We start from the raw sequence: 14262 nt of genomic DNA on the forward strand, positions 1-14262 counted from the left end.
GTTGAAAGGTATCTCATTAGGCGTCGGGACACTTGAAGCGAAGTGGTTACTGTGTTATTTTGTTGTGCAGTAATGTATATACACGTACTTAGCTTTCTCTCCACATAGCTTATTCTTTTTGATCCTCTTAGAGGTTTATGGAGAGGCATGATTTTGTTTATGTACATCTTGGGTATATATATATATGTAAATATTCTCCGACCAGCCTTGACTTCGCAGACTGAGTTAGGAGCTTGTTATTTTGTACCTATGGCTTTCGATTCCTACTTTTATTGTCTTACGTTTTATAGTTATAGTTTGCCTCACACGCAAGTTGTTCCGTTTCCGGAGCGTGGCGCTTTTTACTTTGCGATTTTGTTTTACCCATTTTTTTTCAAGGCTCCTAGTCTATTATATTCTTTCTACTATTATAAGTATGTATTTTAATTTTTAAAAGTTATAATACCTCGCCACCTCTATTTTACGACTTAAGCGTAAAGTTTTGGGTGGTAGGGTGTTACATTATGGTATCAGAGGAGTTCGTTCCTATAGAGCCTGAGGGATGGACTGATTATGCTTCTGGGCATACTCTGGGTGTGTGTATGTGCTATTAGGATATCTGATTGATATATGTGGTATAAATGTTCATGAGCATGCATTTGGAACTTGAAGCATTAAACTTGCGATATTGAGACTGATCAACTTAATATCACTTGTTTGGTGTGAATAGGGACCAAATGTCGTCTCGTGGATCCGAACGAGGTATTCAGAGAGGAAATCCCGTGGTTGAACTAATGCAAGGACGTCGAGGTGGAAACCCTAGTGCTAGTACAAGTAACATAAGTCGATACTATAGGTCTATGACCCTTACTGACTTCCTCAAGAGTGGTCCACCTCGGTTTAACGGAAACGCTAATGCCCTGGAGGCTGATCAGTGATTTCGAGAAGTGGAGAGCTTTTTGTACATTCAGCACGTTGCTAAAGTACAGTCAGTGGAGATAGTGACTCATATGTTGGAGGGAGATGCTCAGAATTGGTGGCAAGAGTTGTGTCATACCTTGCAGGTGGAGTTAACGGATGTCCCTTGGAATAGATTCAAGACAGAGTTTTACGGTAAATATTTCTTGCATGCATTTCGCACTGCAAAGGAATTGGAGTTAATGCAGATGAAGCAAAATGATATGTCCGTTGCTGACTATACCCGTGAATTCGATAATCTGTGTCGTTTCTCAAAAACTTGTCAAGAAAATCCAGCCGATTATGAGGAATGGAAGTGTGCTCAGTATGAGAAAGGACTAAGGAGGGATATCTTTAATTACGTGTATCCTCAAAAGCTAACAAATTTCACTGAGTTGGTTAGGAAGAGCCAGCTCGCAGAGGATTGCTCCATGAAGTGGACACTGCTACAGGAAGGCTTTGGTGAGACTACTCCAGAGGAGCCACGCAGGTACGGACTAGGAATGTGCTTTCGATGTGGAGCACCGGGACACATATCCAGGGATTGTTCGCGTGGGAGAGCCGCAGATGCGAGTTGGCCACGACAGGATCAAGGTAAGTATGATACCAAACGTGTAGAACGGATTTGTTCTGTGTAGAGCTAGGACTCCGCTTTCGTTTAGGTTACATAATCGAATTGGGAAGTTTAGGACTGAAAAGACTGGACGTAGTTTTGGACTTGGATACAGACTAGGAGTTTAGGCCGATAGAAATATCTCTTTGATAACCAGTTAGGTGTCGAGAGAAAAGTATGTTGTGATAGATTTAGTGTCAGATGTTGAACTAGTTTCGATAGTATTACGTATGACGACACCATTAGAATCAGCAGAACTTAGGAGTTAGATGAAGTGAGTATTAGGGACAGTAAACCCGTCGTTCTAATACCAGCTTGCCTTATAACCTTTCTGCATCGAGTCTATCTTGTATCCTTTGCTTTGCATAGACTTTTAAGCCATATCCTGGATTTGCAAACTAAGCGTGTCAAATCTTTCTGTTTTTCTTTGATATGTTCAAGAAGGGAAGTTACGTTAGTATGAATCTTTTCCATTTTATATCAATTTTCGAGGGCGAAAATGTTTATAAGGTGGATAGGATGTAGCAACCCTCATTTTTTAAAAATATAAATATAAATAATTTAAAATTTATTTTATAAATTGGAGTTTTCTATACTTAGAAATTCTTTTATTATCGAGTTCGATATCTGTCGATATGAGTAAATATTGGTACTTTTTACTGAGCTTAGCTTTGCTAATGTTTCACCAAATACTTTTCACCCTTAAGTTACTAATGTCATTTAAATTAGTAACTCATATATTATTAATTTTATATATAAATTATTATTATTATTATTATAACTATTTGACTTCCCTATTTCCGATTACCTAGTCTACGCTTTCGTTTATATATATATATATATATACATTATTATTATTCACTATTTAACCTAATACTTGAATCATTATATATATCCACTAAAGTTTATCATTATCGTTATGTGTATATATACATATAATATTAGGTTTTGTAATATAATATTATGTTATTATGATTTATTCTTTCTTCTAGTATAAGTATAATCTATTATTAATAATAAAGAAAGCCAAGGCGGCTTGCTTTTATATATATATATGAATGTCGTAAGAAAGAAAAAAAAGAGAGAGAATAGCATAACGAAGAGAAAAAGAAAGAACGTAAATTTTTTCGAACTTCCGACTTCGATTTCTTGCAATCCGTAACTCCAATAAAAAATATAATCCAGTAAAAGTATTTGTATCCTCCTCCTCTACACGTTGGCACCACTTTTGGTCGGTAAAAGTTGACGGTGACGTAGCTCCTTTATCTCTTGGGTTTGGCCAACGGGAGTTTTAGGAGGCACAGACGATTTTGGACATTTTCTTTTTCGATAGCTCAGTCAGAAAGCTTCTCCGGAGCTTTGAATATTTTGATTCTGTACGAAGGTATGGTTTTGGTTTCTTGTATTTATTGTTTAATGTCACGTGAAAACTTAGGCTAGAAGACATTAAGATAGGAATGAACTAAACGTATAATTGATGGATTGTGTATATGGAATAAAATGAGGGGTTTAGCTGTTGTTAATAATTTGACGTTGAAGTTGGTTGGTATGGAAAAAGATTTAATATTGGTATTAGTCTGATTTTGAAATAATTTGTTACTGAAAATGATTTGAATGACTGAGAGGTGTTGGGTTTGATAGTTGGGACCCTTAAAGGGTGGCAGAAATTCGAGTTTTAGAGGAGATACTGCCAAAGTTTCTATAAGAATTGAAGTTTTGATTTGAGATGTTGTTTTTAAAAGGAAAGAGATTATTATGTGGTTTGTATATTTGAGACTATTTATTGACCCTCTGTCGCAAGATGTGACCGGGCACTTTAACTCCCCGGATTCCCCCATGGGCATGCATATAAATATGAATATTGAATATTATTGAGCTTGGAGTTTAACTCCATGGAATACTATACTATTGAGCTTGGAGTGTGACTCCATGGAATATTATTGAGCTTGGAGTTCGACTCCATGGAATACTATATTTTCGAGCTTGGAGTGTGACTCCATGAAATATTATATTTGAGTTTGGAGTTTGACTCCATGGAATATTATTGAGCTTGGGGATGCGCACACGGAGGGACTGTCCAATGGTTAACTACCAGGACATGTCGGGTTGGCTGTATAACCGACAGATGAGACTCATCAGTCATAGGACAGGCGTACATCATATGCATTTGTTTGTTTGCTTGAGTGTGCATTGTTTTGATTTGCTTAACTGTTTAATTCTGCTTATCCGCTACTTGTTCTACTTGCTGTAAATGCTTCTCTATCTGTGCTTTCCTTGCTTGAACTGTATGTGTATGTTTTCTGAGAAATTCCTCTTGATGGAGGTGTGAGGGGAGAGAGTTGTTCCACCAGTGATTCAGAGGATTGGAGGCGACAGAAAGTGAAGTATTAAGTTAAAGTTAGATTCAGAACTAGAATACCTTAGAAAACTTACCTAACTTTTGATTTAGTTTATTTTATTTAAGAATGATTTTGAGTGTCGGAGTTCTAGGAATGCCTCTGGCTTTCCCGAGACCTTTTATATTAACTATGTGGGCACCTTTACCATACTGAGAACCTCCGGTTCTCATTCCATACTATGTTGTTGTTTTTCAGATGCAGGTCGAGAGGTATCTCATTAGGCGTCGGGACACCTGAAGCGAAGTGGTTACTGTGTTATTTTGTTGTGCAGTAATGTATATACACGTACTTAGCTTTCTCTCCACATAACTTATTCTTTTTTATTCTCTTAGAGGTTTATGGAGAGGCAGGATTTTGTTTATGTACATCTTGGGTTTTGGATATGTATATATATATGTAAATATTCTCCGACCAGCCTTGACTTCGCAGACTGAGTTAGGAGCTTGTTATTTTGTACCTATGGCTTTCGATTCCTACTTTTATTGTCTTACGTTTTATAGTTATAGTTTGCCTCACACGCAAGTTGTTTCGTTTCCGGAGCGTGGCGCTTTTCACTTCGCAATTTTGTTTTACCCATTTTTTTCAAGGCTCCTAGTCTATTATATTCTTTCTACTATTATAAGTATGTATTTTAATTTTTAAAAGTCGTAATACCTCGCCACCTCTATTTTACAACTTAAGCGTAAAGTTTTGGGTGGTAGAGTGTTACACTAATGAGTCAAATGATGATTTTTAATAATGTTTTAGAAATCTTTTAATGTACCATTTACATTCATAAGTTTATAAAAATATAGATTTTTCTAAAATTTGAACTAAAACATAAAAATTGAATTTCTATTCTTATTCGTTTTGATTTTTTGATATTTTATTTGAATCCAAATGGAGAATATTTTTTTATTGACATTTATATTTTAAAGTTAATATGTCAATAATCTGTATTAGTAGTAAATCGAATTTAGTTGATTTAATTTACATAAAGTTACTTTAGGATATACGTGTAACCCAATTTATTTTAGGACATTGGTAATATTGATCCCTATTAATTTGTTTGTCTAATTTACCTTCATTTTGATTTTTTGAATTGTCAAGAGAAAATCTATAGTAGTATTTACAAATTACTAGGGAGAGCAAGTAGGCCAAAATATGTTGGGTCGGCCTATTTAAACGGTCAAAAAACGTGAGTTGGACTTAAAAATTGAATTTATAAAAAAAAATATTTGCCAAACAATCCATCTCACTTAGCTTGCAGGTTTTGGCGGATGGATAGTCGGATGCCAGTTTAATTTAACTTTTTTAACATAAAGAGCTAAAAGATTAAGTATTTTTTTATACTTTTGAAATTATTTTTTCTGAATTTATGAATTTTATCAAGTATTTTTTATAATTAATTAATTATCAAGTTATAATTTTTTTTATTTTAATTAACTCTCTAAACATATTTTTAAAATTTTTCAAAAATACAAAATTTATAGCGGGCCAACCACATACTTGCCAAAAAAGAAGGACGTGTTAGAATTTTAAATGCTTAGTTTGGCAAGACAACGCGAACTTACTTGTTTGCCATTCTTATAATTCACTGTGCTTTGCATTATTTTATTTGTCATCTTTTTTATTTTCTTTTTGTAAGTTTTGATGTTTGAATTGCCACGTTTTGTGAATAATATCTGAATTTCTTGTAATACATTCGGATAACACTAAAGCCATTTTGTCTGATTTGGTAAGTCATGATTTTTGTCTCTCAATTTTAGAGATTTTTTATCAGGTTAAAATTTTGGTATATTGTCTCTATTTCTGTATTTTCTGTATGATTTTGTTGCTACCTTATTATTCCGTTTCTGCCATTATTATTTGTGTGTGTGGATATTATTGATCTTATTATATTCTTAACAGTAGAAAATTCTGTGCTTTATTGTTATGAATTATTTATATTCAATCTTTATTACAACGCTAGTTGATCTGATATAAGATTTAATCATAGCCAGAGTTGTTTGTAGCCCTCAATAATTGAAGAAGCGTGTTTAAGAGGAACCAAAATTCCAAAACGTCTTTACTACATATGTAACCTCCAATGAAAACCGATACGCATCACCTTAGTTTCTTTTGCAAGAGCGTGCACATTACATTTCGTAGCATACTAGTGTTCAATTTCTTTCCACCCTATGGTAGTAGTAACAATAATAACCTTTAGAATTTAGAGGGGGCAAAAAGAAAGATTGTTTGATCATTGGTGGGTGGAAATTGTGATTTATAACCCCGTGCACCGACTGTTACTTTTTCTCAGTGCAATGCAAGAATACCTTCCTTCTATAGACACACTGACCCAACCCATGATTATTAAAGTGGCAACTGCGCGTGCAAATTTGAAGGGAGAAGAAAAAATGAGAAAAGCAAGAAAGGTAGTTTAATTTGGTCACACTCTCCTCCACTTCAGAACCCAACTTGCATTGGAAGTGAGAATCATGGGGGCACAAATCCCTCTTGAAATCACGCAATCTCGCTCATTGTTGTGTAATTATCATTACCTTTTTGTTCCTGCTTTTTGAGATTCCTATATATGTTTACATTATCTGCTTTGTCTTAGGTGGGGGAACTTAAAAGATCACCTTTAAGAACTTAGCTAAAGATTCTGAATGAGTGGATGAATTGGAGTCCGTACATATGCTTCACATATTGCTAGTTTGCCCCTCAAAAATGTTAAATTGCAAAATGGTCCAAATTTAGAGGAGAAAAAAAATTATGCATAAACATAAGCAGAAAATTATACTTAAATGATATAAGAGTATATTAAAAAATTTGATAAATAATCACATGAAGTTGTCTTCGTTTGAATATAAAAATTAAGAATTATTAGATAAATTGATATGTTTGACTAAACTATAGTCTAATAAAAATTTAATTATTTTATGTTTTGAAAGAACATAATTTTTTTTTAATATTTTAATACATTCAATGCATCAAAAATATAAAAGTGTTTATCTTTTCAATAACTTTATTTTAATAGAATATTTTTTATGATATTTTTAAAATGTATTTTTAGGATACATATTAGTTGCAAATTCTAAAAATAATTAGAGTATTTCATGATACCAAACTCAATTTTAATGCGTAAAAATGTGATTAAGAAAATTATGAAATGTGATTTGAAAATATTTAAAATTAATTTTACAAGAAAATTAATAATCCCAAATATTCAGAGAGACGATAATGCCATTATAATACGTATGTTATTCCACAAACTTATAAAAAAAATTATAACTCCTTAGTAATATTTTTTGGATAATGTTAGGTAATCAATAACTTTTTTGAATAACATGAATAACGGATCATAAATTTGGTTATTATTAGATATTAATTACTCATGTCATTAATTAAATTTAAAATTAATTTACTTTTTTAACTCTATTATTCATATTATTTAGCAATATTGTTATCTACGTATACTTTTTCATATTTTTCTTTGACTATCTGACATCACAGATTTTTATAGTACATATAAAAGCGTTCATATTAGCAACACGCCAACACTGTAAAAATAATTAAGAAAAAAAATTTAAAATAGGCCTGATAATTATTTCGAAAGACAATGAAGTCCTTAACAAAAAAAAAATCTAATCCCCTGTGCAAAAAAAAGTCAAATTTGCACAAGAGCTAATCAGTCCAAAAAAAAAGATCAGAAGCCGAATTTAGTATTTTTTTTTAAGACCTCTTTGTCCTTTCGAAGTAATTGTCACAGCCAGGTGGGCTATACTCAATAATTAATAAGCGTATTTCAGCTAATATACCAAACTCACCTTTAATTTATTACTAAGAAATAAAAAAGTCCAAACTTTGATTCGAAACCGGAAACATTTACAGGCATTATAGTTAATTAGCATCTGGTGGAGGGGGAGGAACCTCTAAAACTTAAGTCCTCGTCATCCTCAACAATCACAGCATAATCTATAAGGCAGGCTAGGCTCAGGACAATACATCTTTCACTCCTTATTAATGTCTATACTAATAAAATACACACACTCTTTACATAATATTAACTGAGTTTTCACCTTTCTGGTATCAATCAACAACGAGATAAATCATTCCCTGGAAGAGACTGAGGAAGACCCTCAATCAAGCAAGAAACAGGAGGAATAGTTAGTGTCTCCAAATTGCCATAAGCATTCCAACAGAAAGGGTCATTAAAAAGATCACCCTGTGCAGGAAGAAGCTCAATATCAGAAAGAGTTAAGTTAGTGCAAGGCACAGAGTCACTGCAAGCGAAACGCATGGGTGGGTGCCTTATATCATATGTCCCCTTTATGTTTGAGTATACTATGTCTGATACAAATACTGCCGAGCTTTTGTTGCTGCAATCTTTCGATAGGCAATAGAATTGGTCGATTATTATTGGGTTCCGTACACTCTCCATGTGAATCTTGCTGAATGTTACTTTTGATACTGATCCTGATCCTCCTTGCCATGTTTTTATTCTTACTCCATTGTCTGACCCTTTGATCGTTGACTCTCTTACTGTAATGTTTGACACACAGGCTCTTGAGTTGTGGTTTCCCAAACTACCAATGCTGAACAAACAAAATTAACATTATATATATGTGACTAAAATTAATTATATATATAAATTAATGAAACAATAATTCTAAAAGGCAACATCAGTTGATAAGCACACCAATTATAAAAATGACATTTAAAAATAAAAAATTAGTCACTAAATGAATCGGTGTATAAATATATGTTATTTTATTTATTTTTAATATATATTCTATATAAATAACTGATTTAATAATTGATTTTTTTAGGGACAGTGTGATTATTTGTTTTTGCACACTAATATGATCCACATTTGAATTAATATAATTTAATATTATAGAGAAGAGTCTATAATATAGATTGTCGATAGCATGCCTATATAAATCATTATATTTTGCACTTTTTTTATGAATATTAACTACAAGTTGAAAAGGAAAAACCAGTGGCCACCTACCATATTCTTAAGAAAATAATAGAAAAGTATCTTTTTATTTTAAATGAATTAAACTTATTGTATAAAATATTCTCTTTTCTTTATATTTAATATGTTACACGAATGAAAAAAATAAATTAGTGCTACTTAATTATTCTAAATGAAAAATTAATTTATTTTGACCAAATAAAATTATAAAAATAAAACATACAATAAATTAATAATTAGAACCAGTCAGAGAATTTTATTTGAAATGTTTTTTTATAAAATTTTTCTCCTTTATTTAATAAAATAGTTTTTTTTTTTGTTCACGATATTTTTCAGAAAGATCTGCCGCCGCTGGTCAATAGATTGCTACATGCACAAAACGGAATTCGAATTTCCGACACTTGTTTAAGTGAACGAGTGAACTGACCACTCGACCAATGCAAATTAGTTATTTAATAATAAAGTAGTTACTATTGGAAAATAATAATGATTAATTTTTAAATAAATACTACTTATTTAGTTATTTATGAGCAAATAAAATTTGACCCAGAGAAAGTATTTATTTGACAAGATGAGAAGTTAAGAACAAATTAATGAAGTAGGAAAAGAGAATGAAACTTTTGGGAATAGTACATAAATAAGTGATCATAGAAGTACCTAATTCCGTGGCTGGGACCACATGTAATGTTCTTTATATCAACATCATAGCAACCCGTTCCAATGGACACACAGTCATCACCTGTGAAATGACAATTCAGGAAACATTGTTAAATAAACAGACTCTTGATGCAATAAACCATGAAAAGCAATTAGCATTTGTTTTTGTGACTTACCGTTGGAAATGACGGAATTGTATATCCTTACGTCATTTGTGTTTTCTATGTGTATTCCATCAGTGTTGGGACTTAGTGCTGGAGATGTTATGAAGATTGAATCTACTCGAACGCTTTTGCAGCCATCAAATCTGAAATGGAACTGGGGACTGTTCTTGATTCTAAGTCCTTGCACACTCAAGTTTGAACTCATGAAAAACCTTAATGCCTGCAAAATAGGGAAAGGTTGGGGGCAGGGGGAAGAATGTTTCATTTATTTCTATTATAATAACAGTAACAAAAGTAAATTCTTTTTTTTTCCTTCTAACCGTTTGTTTAAAGGACAAAGTATTTTTTTTACCATTCCAAAATCTTTAATCGGTCTTCAACCATCTAAATAATCGGTCTAAGTAGTTATTATAAACAATGAACTACTGCTTATATATTACAGACTGTTTAGACGAATTATTGAATGGTTGAAAATCAATTAGAGATTTTTAAATAATGAAAGAGTGTTTTAGATTTTGAACAAATGATTAGAGATGAAAAATGATATTTATTCTAGTAATAATAATGCATAAAGAGAAATATATTGGCTGCGTTTGTATCTGAGAACAAGATAAGATAAGACAGAACAAAACACAAAGAATATAGACACAAAATTGTATGTTTTTGTATTTTTTTTTATGATAAACTATAACAAATTATGAAAATTTAATTTATTCTCATTTTTTTATCCAAAAAATTTGAAAAGAAAAAATATAATAATAAAAAAATACAATTATAAAAAATTAACAAGAATAATAAAAAAAATAAAAAATAAATTATATTTTTTTATTAGTATCTTTGTGTCCTTCCTGTCAGAATAGATACAAAATACACTAATTTAGTGTTTATATTTCTATCCATGTCTCATCTCTCTGTATCTCTGTCTCAATATCACTTGGTATGCGATTTCAGAAGAAATTAACTTATAAAAGGTCATTACAACTTACAACTGGGCTATCACAAGGTCCTGGAAGTGTAGTCCCATTAGGTCCCTGTGACATTTTCATATTCCAGTCATCAGAATATATTTGTAGTTCCATATGTTTTATTATTCATGGAAATTTTTTCTGTTTTATTTTAATATTTCATTTAGGATTTTACTAAAATGATTAAAGTGATGAGCTTAACCAGCTGAAAACGAAAACATGGCAAAACTTGTTGAATTTTTGAAGAATGAATAATATATATTACTACCTTATGAGGCTTACAAGGAAGGTCCCACCAATTTTGTCCTCTGCCATCAATAACACCACTTCCTTGTAGTGACATATTATTGATTCTGTAAAAGACAAGCCATTGACGCCTACTTGTGTTGTTTGGCCAAGATTCAGGTCCATCTGGTGGCATGAGAGTGCCATCAACCTTTTCCATGCGCACCATCAAATTCCATTACTCACTTTATACTTATACCCTTTACTTTATAAGCATGTAATAATAAGGTAACTAATGGAAACTGCCCAAACTAGAAAAATCCACATACAAATGTAATGGTACTTTTCTTATATAACTACATTAAAGGAACAAATTTAGTTTAGGAAATTGAAGAGGCTAATTAGTAGAATAAACAAAATATCTCTATTTTGTGACAAAATTATGCTCAATTTTTTTATCAACACAAAGTTGGGAATAATAAAAGACATAGATTAAAATATAACTCTGTCTTAATCTCTAATTAATGAGAGTCTTTGTATTTTTTGAAGAATTTAATTTTCATACATGGTTAGTATAAAAAAGTTTTATCCAATTAACTAATGGTGTATTATCACATTATTAAAAGTAATTAATTTTAAAGTTATTATTTAAAAAAATCATCTAAATATATAAATTTAATTAAATTACTATATAAAATTCTTTATACAGATAATGCATTAAAATTAAACAAAAATACTATTTATACATTAAAATCAGCAACTAAAATCAGCTACTAATATATTTGTGTATAAATACATGTGTAGTTTAATTTATTTTTAATGTATATTGGTGGTTGATTTTAGTGTACATGTAGCATTATTTAAAATTAAATTCTATTTTAAACCTAAATTCAAATTTCGACCAAATTCAAAAAGAAAATAATCAAAGAAACAATGAAATGCACTTTTTTTATGTTTACCCTAAATATATGAGGGATATGAAGACAAATTTATTCTATAAGGATTAGAGATGATATAAATTGAGACAAAGACAGTGAAAATAAAAATGACATTATTAGTATGGAAGATGTTTATTTTAGTCTTAGTGCATTTGTTTCTATTTCTGTTTTAATACTACCAAATATCTGTATGTCTCTGAGACACCAACAAAACGAAGCATTAAAGTGCTACCACAATTTGTAAATGGGACCAAAAGAACAGAACTAAGTACAATACCTTTAACACTAAGCCACCTTGACAGGGACCAGTGAAGATTGTAGACTGGACCATGAACGAGAAACCGCGAGGAACAAGTACAATGTTAATTGCTGAATCACTTTGGCAAGCACTGTCCCACGCCATCTTGAAGGACTTTGTATCATCAGCTATACCATCTCCAATGGCCCCAAATGTTCGAACATTGAAGATTTCGGAGCCATCATCATCAGAGGGACTAGGACTAGGAGCTTCATTATCATAACCACCGGGTGCAGCCACAGGAGGCATTGAAATTCCGGAAGAAGGAGAAGGAGAAGGAGAAGGAGGATATGATTGATTATTAGTATTATTGTCATTATTATTAGAATGTGAAGAGTGTTTGTGTTTTGTATGGTGATGGTGTCTTGCTTGAGTTGTAAGAATTAAAGTGAAGAAAAATGCTAAGATATATTGAGAGTGCCTCATATTGGGTTTGTTTAATTAATAATAATGAGAAGCAATGGTATAGAAGAAGAAGATAGAAAGAGAAGTTAATGGGACCTTGAAGTACATGCAGGGTGAGTTACTATATATATAATATATAAGAGAATGAAAGACATAGTGGGTTTATCTGCCAAAGTTTCTTTGATATGCACGTTAGCAATATTTTAATGACTTAAAAGGAATGGGAACCGACAAATAGCTAATAGGCATTGGGGTTGGGCCTTTAATTTGCTTTAAGAGAATGTGGAGTCAGCATATGTCTATTCTCAAAAGAGTAAAACGGAATAACCAGAAGACACACATGAGTGGATACTTGATAATAAACCAGCCAGCCTCCCATGTTCTTCCCCATCACTCTAATACTCTAATTATATATATTTTATTTTATGTCCTATAGCGCTATATCAAAGTTTTAACAACTTTTAGAAATCCCACCGTTTCCAAACATCTTTCAGTTTAGAATTTTAATAGATTGAAAATTTAATACATTTGAATATATAATTTATGTTTGAACTGTTACAATAGTATTAAATAAGTGTATTTTTATGCATAAATATTTGGCGTTAACACATAATCTGAAAAGAACTATATCTAAAAAATATAATGTACATAGTTTAACTTAATAATTATATTAGTGATTATTTCTATGAATTACATCTGAGGCTTCAACCATTATTTTAGATTTTTTTTATGATGAAACTATTTTAACCCAATTACTTTTTTAACATTATTAGAAAAATTACTTTTAGTGATTAATTATTTTATTTTTAGCGTCAATAAAAATAGCTACTAATATATTTACTGACAATTGAATATTAGACATCTTATGCTTTATTACTAAAAGGTTTTAGCAGCAATTATACAATTATCAGTAAAGATATTTTTAATACCCATAAAAAGTATATAATTGCCATATAATATAGTAATAATAGTCATATATAATTTTCGCAAAAATATAAGTTAAATAAGATATATAGTAACCATTATATTATTGTCCCTAAAGATTTGTCACTAAAAACGATTTTTGTTATAGTGTAAGATTTTTTTTGTCATGAAAACATTTTTCCCACAAGTTTGAACGAATAGTAGGAGGTACATAAATGGATATATCTAACACGATCCTTCAAGCAAGAGTCAATTCTAGATCTTTCGGTCATAAAAGTTCTGAAACTTTATCATAAAACTATTTTTCTAAACATTTAAGCGGGTAGAAAGAGACACATAGATGATTTTTTTTTTCACAGTATCCCTTACTTCGATAAGACAAGGATTAATCTGTCATGAATCTGAACTCTATTTAAGTGTTTATTGTTAATTAACGGGCTACTGCATACACAAAGCTAAATGTGATTTAAATTCCAAAATTTATTTAAACAAACAAATGAACTGACCACTCGATCAACTCAAATTGGTTATGAATGGTTTAAACCACTAAATCTATATCCAAAAAATTCTAATGGAGACAAAAACAACTCAAAAGGCATAAAAGACAAAATAATTTCTCCCAAAAATTATTATTTTTGACGAAAGTAATCAAACATCCCCTAGAAGCATCGCCATTAACAAAAAATATCTAGTTAACGAAATAGATGAATTGACAAACTGTATTGACTCTTAATTAATCATATGATGTTCTTAATTATTTTAATTACAATCCAACTTAGATTATACAAACAAA

The 14262-nt window shown here is 31.1% G+C and overlaps 1 protein-coding gene and 1 pseudogene across 2 annotated transcripts; one reads left to right on the forward strand and one right to left on the reverse strand.

Moving 5' to 3' along the window:
* The first annotated feature begins 716 nt into the window (after positions 1-716).
* Positions 717-1574, forward strand: LOC107615285 (uncharacterized; annotated as a pseudogene).
* A 6154-nt stretch (positions 1575-7728) lies between these two features.
* On the reverse strand, positions 7729-12644 carry LOC110263609 (Pectin lyase-like superfamily protein). 2 transcript variants are annotated; one of them, XM_088499665.1, is made up of 6 exons: positions 12120-12644; positions 10948-11115; positions 10701-10745; positions 9727-9934; positions 9551-9632; positions 7729-8507 (listed from the first exon to the last, which is right to left on the reverse strand). In XM_088499665.1, exons 1-6 carry the CDS (start codon positions 12564-12566, stop codon positions 8006-8008), a joined length of 1452 nt encoding a protein of 483 aa, XP_088355791.1. In that variant the 5' UTR covers positions 12567-12644; the 3' UTR covers positions 7729-8005. The 2 variants fall into 2 exon arrangements, with proteins under 2 accessions (XP_088355791.1, XP_088355790.1); XM_088499664.1 differs by lacking the exon at positions 10701-10745 and having other exon boundaries at positions 7872-8507; positions 12120-12623.
* Positions 12645-14262: the final 1618 nt, after the last annotated feature.

Source organism: Arachis ipaensis, chromosome B9, assembly GCF_059453495.1.
Source record: "Arachis ipaensis isolate K30076 ecotype BB chromosome B9, ASM5945349v1, whole genome shotgun sequence".
Lineage (NCBI taxonomy): Eukaryota > Viridiplantae > Streptophyta > Magnoliopsida > Fabales > Fabaceae > Arachis > Arachis ipaensis.